The sequence below is a fragment of the Ceratotherium simum genome, chromosome 31 (assembly GCF_057802395.1).
Source record: "Ceratotherium simum simum isolate JZ-2026a chromosome 31, ASM5780239v1, whole genome shotgun sequence".
NCBI lineage: Eukaryota > Metazoa > Chordata > Mammalia > Perissodactyla > Rhinocerotidae > Ceratotherium > Ceratotherium simum.
This window is the reverse complement of record NC_141930.1, coordinates 22,760,558-22,770,773: the sequence shown is the minus strand read 5'-3', so window position 1 is coordinate 22,770,773 and position 10,216 is coordinate 22,760,558. Positions and strand designations below refer to the sequence as shown.

General features: G+C 41.9%; 1 protein-coding gene across 3 annotated transcripts; it reads right to left on the bottom strand.

The window, feature by feature from the left end:
• Window positions 1–2,147: 2,147 nt before the first annotated feature.
• On the bottom strand, window positions 2,148–10,170 carry LOC147913041 (uncharacterized). 3 transcript variants are annotated; one of them, XR_015549248.1, is made up of 3 exons: window positions 9,713–10,170; window positions 7,527–7,699; window positions 2,148–5,981 (listed from the first exon to the last, which is right to left on the bottom strand). XR_015549248.1 is itself a non-coding variant. In XM_087420521.1 (2 exons), exons 1-2 carry the CDS (start codon window positions 10,168–10,170, stop codon window positions 7,615–7,617), a joined length of 543 nt encoding a protein of 180 aa, XP_087276647.1. In that variant the 3' UTR covers window positions 2,148–7,614. The 3 variants fall into 3 exon arrangements, 1 of the variants encoding a protein (XP_087276647.1); XR_015549249.1 differs by having other exon boundaries at window positions 2,148–7,699; window positions 9,642–10,170; XM_087420521.1 differs by having other exon boundaries at window positions 2,148–7,699.
• Between the last annotated feature and the right edge of the window lie 46 nt (window positions 10,171–10,216).

The window sequence follows — 10,216 nt, the reverse complement described above, 5'->3', positions numbered from 1 at the left end:
AAAAGTACTCTGGGGGGGGCCGGCCCCGTGGCTTAGCAGTTAAGTGCTCGAGCTCCACTACTGGCGGCCCAGGTTCGGATCCCGAGCGTGCACCAATGCACCGCTTCTCCGGCCATGCTGAGGCCGCGTGCCACATACAGCAACTAGAAGGATGTGCAACTATGACATACAACTATCTGCTGGGGCTTTGGGGGAAAAAAGGAGGAGGATTGACAATAGATGTTAGCTCAGAGCTGGTCTTCCTTAGCAAAAAGAGGAGGATTAGCATGGATGTTAGCTCAGGGCTGATCTTCCTCACAAAAAAAAAAAAAAAGTACTCTGGGGGTTTGGAGGAGGGGGCAATTAATTTTGGCTGGTAAGATCAGAGGTGTTACAGGAAAAGTAACAGTTGGGCCTTGAAGAATTAAAAAATGTTAAAAGGTGAGGAAGGGCATGCTGTGGTCTGAACGTTTATGTTCCCCCAAAATTCATATGTTGAAATCCTAATGCCTGATGTGATGGTTTTAGGAAATGTGGGATCTTTGAGAGGTGATTAGGTCATGAGGGCAGAGCCCTCATGAATGAGATTAGTGTTCTTATAAAAAAGAGACCCCACAGAGTTCCCTTGCCCCTACTGCCATGTGAGGACACTGGGAGATGTACCAGAAAGAGGGGCCTCACTAGAATGTGACCATGCTGGCACCTTGATCCTGGATTTCCAGCCTCCAGAACTGTGAGAAGTAAATTTCTGCTGTGTATAAACTACCAGTCTGTGGTATTTTGTTGTAGCAGCCCAAACAAAGGTAGGGCATTCTAGGCAGAGAAGCCTGCCTAAACAAAATAACGATTCCCCAAGCTCACCCTGCCTAGAAGAATAGGGATCAGAAGATTGAGCACTCCCATACGAAATTATGGGAGCTGTGACCCCCAAATCTGTTATTTCCACCAGTGTTGCTGAGTAGTACAAAAAACCCGTCCCTTCTGCAGCTATCAACAGTTTGTAATTCTCTGTTCACACATGTGGACCACTGCCAATTACTCACGTGTCACTTTTACTTTTTACCAAGGTAGGGTCACTCTTGTAGTGGCAGGAATAGCTGCAGTCACTGCACTGGCTCCTCTAGGCCTGAGGTACCTGATCCTTTTCTTCTCTAGGACTGTCATGCGTCTAGTCTGAAACAGTGGGCCACCATATCTACAAGGGAGAGGTGTACTCCCTTGGGTTTGCAGTTGGCGGGAAGGGCAGTTACTTTATTTATTTCCACATCCACTCTGCTGGGCTGAAGTCATGGTAACTCATCTCTCATTGGCCATGATCCAGTGACCCTGGGACAGCACCCTGTGGTCTATTCTCATTGCACTTTTACGGGTGGGGTAGGGGAGAGAGTAAGAGTTAGGGGAGTTCTCTGCCCAAGTGCTCCTGAGATTGCCTCTTCACAAATCAGCAGTTCCAAGATTCTTGCCCCCCTCCGCACATCACCTCATAATACCACTGCTGAGTTTCTGCTTCCATGCTCCTGTCCACAACGCTCCCACTATCTAGACTTTTCCTCTTCACTGCCCATGTAAATGTCATCCACTCTTCAAGGCCCACTTCCTAACTTCTATTTATCTCATAAAACTCCTATGGTGCTTGGCACATGAATTTCATTATTTTGGTAAACGCAAAAACCTTTCCAAAAAATTGCCCAAAGCTTGATCAGAAAACTGGCCTAATCATCTGAAAATCTGTGTTCTAATCCCAGTTCTATCATTTTATCACTTACTATTACAATCCCAGTCTAACTTTAGTCTTTCATGAATGGGTTATATAACCACCTGTCCTGCCTCAGAGGACTGAGATGAGGCTCATATAAAAATGTAGGCAAAAACATTCCTGAAAATTGTAAACCACTATCCAACCGAGGTATTAATATGGGCAGGTTTTATCTTCATAACTAGAAAAGTTCTTTAGAGGATAAGGATCCTGTTTGTTTTACATACCCCCCAAATGCCTCAAAATGTGCTATAATCCAGAAGGCATTCAGGGTTTGTAGATTAATGAGAAACAATAATATTGTTACTAAAAAAGAGGTCTTTTGGTCAGTTTCAGGAGCTTTATACACTTAATTTTATTAAACAAGATTTTAATTAACATATTCATTCAATGTTTTAAAGATCCAGTGATTTTTCTGATATTTGAATGATTTACAAGCATTGTCTTCTTGTACTCTTGTACAATCTAAATTTAATTTCATTGTTTTTGCTATATTTATCAGAAACATCAACATGTTCCTTTTGAAGTCTCCAATTTAAAAAAAATGATTTTTGAAAAATAAAACAAAACTGGAATACCTCAATATTTTCACCTTAAAATGAATAGTTTTCCTTTTAAAATATTTTGTTTGATGCAAATGTGAAATTCAGGGAAGCACAAATCTCAGCTAATAACATGTAGTCAGTCTTCCAGTTTATGGAGGGTTTAATATTGAAAAAAATGTTATAATTTTAAAACATTTAAGTTAAATCTGATTTTTTCATAGGCTGGGAGGTTCTGTCCAACTTTTTATGACCCAATCACCACTTTTTTGTATGTGTGTGTGATGAAGATTGGCCCTGAGCTAACATCTGTTGCCAATCCTCCTCTTTTTGCTGAGGAAGATTCACCCTGAGCTAACATCTGTGCCCATCTTCCTCTATTTTGTATGTGGGTTGCCACCACAGCATGGCTTGATGAGTGGTGTAGGTCCCTGCCTGGGATCTGAACCTGTGAACCTGGGCCGTGCCTGAACTTAACCATTACACCACCTGGCTGGCCCCCACCACCACTTTTAATCAACTCCAAATGACATATTTGTCTAATCTACACATTGTTTTCTAACATATTTAACTCACTCTAAACTTACTTGTATGAGAACCACAGCACTCATATAAAACTTTCTTTAATAAATCAGCATCATAGTCTGTACCTATAAGAAGGGAAAGGAACACTTAATTATCACTTACATTGTGCTAATCACTATGCTTGTCACTTTAATTACACTTAATCCTTATTATTCCTGGATTCTGTTTTTGAAAATATGCCTACTTCTTAAAATTTATTTGTAACCCCCATATCAAACATCGAACACTTTTGTGATGGTAGACACACACACGTGCAGAGCAGGGGAAAATTTGAGTTGCTCAAGGACGCACATGTTCCCAGCTGAGGTCTAACAAGGCCACACTCTGCCTTCTTACTTCAGGTCTCATACTGTAAACACATGTCATATTTGTGGTCTATTTAGTGCCACGATTTCCATATTTTCATGCTTTTTGTTGCTGATTTCACCGTTTAAAATGGCCCCTAAGCATAGCGCTGAAATGCTCTCTAGTGTTCCTAAGTGTGAGAAGACTGTGAAGTGCCTTATGGAGAAAATGCGTGTGTTAGATAAGCTAAGTTAGATAAGGTTCAGGCCTGAGTTATAGTGCTGGCCTATAATGTTGGCCCTGATTTCCAAATGTTAATGAATCAACAATATACGTGGAATAAGGTGTCCTTAAGCAGAAACATAAATAAAACAAGGTTTTGTTTTGATTGGTTGATATAAACATTGTGACCAGGGGCTCACGGGAACATAACTCTGCATTTTCCCTGGAAGCAATGGTTCAGTAGTTGCTAATTCAGTGTTTCCAGAGACTTGATAGAACCTAATGACTGAGAATAATGAGAATCGACTGTACATTTGTTTGTTTTTAATTACCAAAAAAATTAATGAGCTAATTCTTCTTTTAAAACATTTTATTATGGAAAACTTCACGCATGTAAGTAGAGAGAATAGCATAATGAACCCCCAGGTGCCCATGACCCAGTCTCAACAATTAACAACTCATAGCTAGTCTTGTTTCCTCTTTCTCCTCTCCATAACTGGGTTGTTTTGACACAAATCTCAGACATTATATCATTTCATCCATAACTATTTTACAGGTAAATTCTTGTTAACTCTTTTAAATTATAAGAGTAGAAAATCTGGAAAACAGAAAGTTACAAAGAAGAAAATAACAATATAAATTGATACTGAGTTAACATTTTCATTTATTTCTTCTGTGTTTATGCACAGAGTAAATTAAAGGATTGGAATCATACTGATTGGGTCCTCCCTTTTTATTTAACATTAACATATTTTTCCACATCTTTAAATATTCTTCAAAAATAAAATATAATAACTCTATACATAATCTCATTTGATAAGAGGCATGTTATTTCTTCGTAATGTCTGTTTTATCTTTTTAGGAGAGATGTGACTGCTTATTTAAAATTACGCTTTTTGTTTTGAGATAATTGTATGTTCACATATACTGTAAGAAGGAATAGAATAAGAATAAGAATAATAAGATACAGTATACTCTTTACCCAGGTTCCCCCCAGTGGAAACATCTTGCAAACCATACAGTAGTATCACAACCAGGATAATGACATCCATACAGTCAAGACACAGAACTTTCCATCACCAGGAGGATGCCTCCTGTTACCTGTTTATAGTCAAACCCACTTCTCTCTTGCCCCCAACTTTTCCTTAACCCCTCAGCAACCACAAATCTGTTCTCTATTTCCATAATTTTGTCATTTCAAGAATGTTATATAAATGGAATCACACAGTATATAAACTCTTGGGACTGGCCTTTTTCACCTAGCATGAGACTCACTGAAGTTGTTGCCTATATCCATAGTTTTTTCCTTTTCATTACTGACTAGTGTTGCAGGTGTGGGTGTAGCACAGTTTGTTTAGTCATTCATTCACTGAAGGACTAGGTTGTTTCCAGTTTTTGGTTATTATGAATAAAGCTGCCATAAAAATTTGTGTACAGGTTTTGGTGTGAAGATAAAAGTACATCAGTTTACTTTTGCTGCTGTAACAAATTACCACAAACTTAATTTAAAAATCTCAAATTTATTATCTTACAGTTATGGAGGTCAGAAGTCTGAGTTCCTTTTGGAAGCCTCTAGGACAGACTCTTTTTGATCCTTTCCTTTTCTTTCCAGAGTTGGCTGGCATTCCTTGGCTCCAGGCTGCATTAATCCAACCTCTGCTTTCAATACCACAGGATTCTCTGACTCTGGCTCTCCTGCCTCCCTCTTATAAGGGCCCTTGTAATTATACTGGACCCACTTGGATCATCCAAAATAATCTCTGCATCTCAAGATCGTTAATTACAACCGCAAAGACCCTTCTGCCACATAAAGTAACATATTCACAAATTGCGAAGGTTAGTACGTGGACATCATTGTGGGGCCATTATTTAGCTGACAAGAAGTTTTCATTTCTCTGGGATGAGTATCCATGAGCTTAGTTTTATAGGGAATTGGCCAGCTGTTCTCCATCGTGGCTGTACCCATTTACAATCCCACCAGCAATATTTGAGTGATGCAGTTTCTCTACCACCTCACCAGCATTTGGTCACTTCATTTTAGCAATTCTGATAGGTGTGTCGTGATATCTCATTGTGGTTTTAATTTGCATTTCTCTAATGGCTAAAGATGTTGAACATCTTTTCCCATGCTTATTTGCCATCTGTACATCCTCTTTGGTGAAATATCTGTCCATGTCTTATGTGCTTTATTTTTAATGCAAATAACCAGAAGCTCTTCAAAAGCACTTTCACGAGGGCTGATAACAGAATTTATGGGTTCTCCGGGTAGATTTTTGACCTGGATCTTTGAGGAAACTTAAGTGCAGTGGTTCTAAAACTCAGTGTGCCTCAGAATCACCTGCTGGGCTTGATGAAACACAGCTTATTGGGACCCACCCCAGAGTTTCTGATTTTGTAACTATGGGGTGGGGCCCTAGAGAATTTGCATTTCTAACAAACTCCTAAGTAGCACTGATACTCTTATCCCCAGACCATACTTGGATATGCTTTAGGGAAACTTTAGGGTTACTTGATGTTTTCTGCTGCCTTTTCCTTGTCATTGTAAATTTCCCTGTAGTAAACATGAGAAGCAATGAAAGGAGGAAAAAATTCTTGTGCTCCAAAGCGAGGTGCTGAAAAAAAAAAGGATGGGGGCATGTCAAAAGGACACGAAAGTTAACCTGATCTCCCAGTGGCCAAAGCTTGGAACAATTTGAGTAAGGAAATAAATAATGACAGTACTGGATCACATGAATTCCAAATAATACAAGTAGGTACTCCAAGAGGTGGAGCTTTAGTTCTCTTCTCCTTGAATGTGGATTTGAGAGCTGGATTTAATAACTCAACTTGCAAGACTGGAGTATGGAAAGTGGAAAACAGTAACTTTGCCGTGGAGACACCTGGCAGATGCCACCTTAACCAAATGACCAAGATTAACATCACTAGTGATAAGTCATATTGATGTCATGTGCCCCTTGATATGATGCAATGAGAAAGGCACCTCACTTGTGGTATTGTCCCCCCAAATCCCTAATCCCAGTCTACTCATGGGAAAACATCAGACAAACTCAATTTGAGGTTCATTCTAAAAAATATCTGCCTAGTACTCTTCAAAATTGTCAAGGTCATGAAAGACAAGGAAAGACCAAGGAACTGTCACAAATTGAAGGAGACAGAAAAAGAACATTAGTGAAAAAACTGGAAATTTGAATAGTCTGTAGTTAACAGTATTGTACCAATGTCAATTCCCTAGTTTTGATAAACGCACTGTGGTCATGTAAGATGTGAACATTAGGGGAAGCTGGGTGAAAGATACAGAAGAACTCTCTGTACTATCTTTGCAACACTCTTGTTCATCTACAGTTATTTCAAAATAAAGAAGTTCCCTCCTCGCCACCATACATGGAGTTTGGTCCCAACCCTAGGGTTTCTGATTTGGTTAATATGGTGGGTCCCCCAAATTAGCATTTGCATTAAGTTCCCCAGAGATAATGCTGTTAGACTCCTGGGAAACACTTTGGAAAACATTGGTTTAGGGAAACCTTAAGGCTACTTCGTGTTTTCTGGCTTTTCTTGTCATTGTAAATTTCCCCACAGTAAACACAAGAATGAATAAAAAAGTTATTGACTTTTCTGTTTCAAAGTAGGTTTAATTATCTTGAGGGGGGGAGCTTTATTCAGTGTCCTTCTTAGCTATTAGTTTTACCTTAAGCATGATATTTAAGGATACCTTACTTTTAAAAATGCCACAATCAATCTTCAAGTTGAATTTTCCATGGTGGTTTCACTTACTATGTTACTTAAAGATAACGAAAAGCCTTAAAAGTTTGGTCTTAAATACTGGCAAAATTCAAAGGTAAGTTTAAATGCTATTAGGTAAGATACTGGCAAAATTCAAAGGTAAGTTTAAATGCTGTTAGGTAAGAACGTGAATCTGGGTAATTGCTACGCTCACAGTTTATTACTATTTATCTCTCACTATCCATTGCCCCCTTCTTCCTTAATAGTAAATTTTCTGATTTTCAGCTGTGCACATGGCCACGCAGAACATATCAGAATATATCTTCCAAGATTCCTTCAACTAGGTGTTTCCATAAGACTGTGTTCTAGTTAGTAGGAGGTAGGTGGAAGTGGGAAATGCAATTTCGAAAAAATGCCCTTCAAGGGACGAGACGTACCTTTCTTCACCTTGCTTTCCGCTGGTAGGAATGTGATTTTGATCGCTGGAAGTTGAGCAGTCATCTTGGACCATAGGTGGGAGTGTTATCACGAGGATGGTGGAGCTAGAAGGAGCCGGATACCTGAAACTGTAACAGCAGCCCAAGCCCCGGACTGACTACCTCCAGACTTCCTTTGAATGAGAGAAAAACAGACCTCTGTCTTAAGTTCTCGTTATTTTGGACTTGATGTCACCTGTAGCTGACCCTAATTCGAACTGCTACAATCAGTTCAGTCAGTTCGATACAATCAGGAGTCCTGCAGACTCTGTGGGGCCATTGCTTATAGTTGTGCAGGATGGAAGTTCACTGGATAAAGGCGCCAAGGTGGCCACAAGGTAAAATGGGGGCTGAAATCCAGCCTGCCCTCTCCTTTCCAAGCTCTGTATCTCTGTTCACCAGGAGGCTGATATACCAGTGGCCCAGTAGAAGAGTGAAATTTTGTCTAGGTTCTAGACTCAAGAGCAGCATTTTCTAGAATATCATCTGCATACTTCTGGAGGCAGTGGAGATGATTTTAGACAGTTCCCAAATGTACTTCAAAAAAATTTAATATTAAATTAAATAGGTTTATATATCAGGGCAGTTAGCATTCCATTCTGCAAGTTCAGACCTCAATGCTAGGAAGCACAATAAGGAAGGAAGGAGTGTGTTGAGGGGCAGGAATGAAACAGAATGGAAACTCACTAGAACATCATGTCATCAGGCAGTATTACATGGTGGCTACAGTGCAAGCTCTGGAGCCAAGCTGCCTGTGTTCAAATCCTGGCTCTCAGTGACTAGCTGTGTTATTTTGGGCACCTCTCTTAACCTCACTGTATGTCAGTTTTTATAACAGCACTTACACATGGGTGCTGTGAGGATTTAAATAATTATTACAGTGCCTGACATATAATGAACACTCAATGAATGTATTACCACCATTCTGAAAATTATTTAGCAAAGGAACCAGAAACTAGCCCTGTATAGCAACTGTATGTTGAAAGCTTACTGTGCCAAGAGTGGTACATATCTGACCTAATTTTACTCATGAGGAAACTAAGGCTTAGAAGGCTTCATCAACTTTCCCAAGGTTATACACCTAACTCTAGCACAGCCAGAATTCAAGATTGGATTCCAAAGCCATGCTTTTTAACTAGGATAATTAAGGATCAAAGACAAGGCCTGCAAGATTTCACAGGATTCTTCCTGTTTACTTTCTATTTCCCCACTCACAACATGTAGTAGCAAACACTTTCAAACTAAAAAGGTCTGTGTGGGAGTGGAGGATGGGTAGACTGGAGAGATTAACAGCGACAACTGGAAGGGTGGGAGGAATCTTGAGAAATGGCAAGTGGGCTCAGCCTAAGCTGAAAATCAGGAGAGTCCCTGGGAGGCCGGGCAAACTGGAAGGGCAGGGAAGTTGACCAGACCCGAAAAATGCCTCTTGGTCATTTATATGAAACAGTGGACTCTCAAGTTTCAGTTCTATTACTCAGTGCTTCTAAAATATTGTTGCATTGTAAAACCCAAAATTAATCCTATAATTCAGCAATTTTATACTTTCTAAATGATCACTTATTTGATGGCTTTGAAATAAAGGATTTGGTTATTTAAATTATTTCTTTACAGAGTCCACATCACACCTGTTAGGCAAGGAATCTTTGCCTTTATTGCAAAGATGTTATTTCAGCAAATATTTCAAAACGTTGCAAATTGGCTCCTTTGGTTTTGCCAATTTGCAGAAAAGGAACTTTATCAGTTTCTATTGAAATTTTAATGGTCTCTCCTTTTATGAGTGAAAAAACGCAACTATGCTTCTTTCCTAAGGTAACTTGATTCACTCGCCAAAATCAACAACGTCAGGGCAGAGGAACACAAGTCCATGAACTGGGTGGCAACGTTTGACCCCAGAGGTTACGGTCGAATTGTAATTCTCATCCTGTGCCTGGGGTTTGGAGGGAACAAACACCTGTCGGCGGACCTCTTATTTGCTTCTAAGTGTCGGTGCCCAGAGCTGCAACGCAGCCACTTTCGCTGCACGTGCTGGCTCGCGCGGACGGCCCAGCAACTCTGTCCCCAGGGCGGCTGACTCACCCCGCCGCCCACAGGGCCCTGGATGGCCGCGGGAGGATCCTGCGGAGGCCCGGCCACCGCTGCTCGCTCACCCGGAGCTGGCGCGCCCGTGCCTGCGGCTGCAGCGTTCCAACCAGCCGGCCAACGTGCAGTCCGCCGCCAGGAAGGCGCCGCCGGCCCCGCGCCTTCGGCCCGGCTCTCCAGTCCCCCGCAGCCGCCGCCTCCCGCCCAGGCCCACTTCCTGCCCAGAGTGCGACGGAATCCGGCTCTGGCCCGACTTCCCGCGGCCTCCCGGCGGGCCAGAAGGAAGCCACCGACGCGACCCTGGAAGTTGGCCCTGGCGAGCGCACAGGCTCACGCCCCCTCGGCGCATGCGCCGGGGTCGGCCGCGCGGGTGCCGTCGCCGGTGACGTGGCGAGGCGGAGGCGGAGCCAAGGTCGGTGGCGGGAGGGTGGGGGAGGAAGAGCGAGGTGAGCTCGGACGTCAGAGTGGAGAGCGGAAGGTCAGGGAGGCTCGGAGCGGAAGTGAGACTAAGGAGTCTGTCCGCCATTGTGGACCCGAGAAGCGGAGCGAGACGGGGAAGAGGAGCGTGCAAG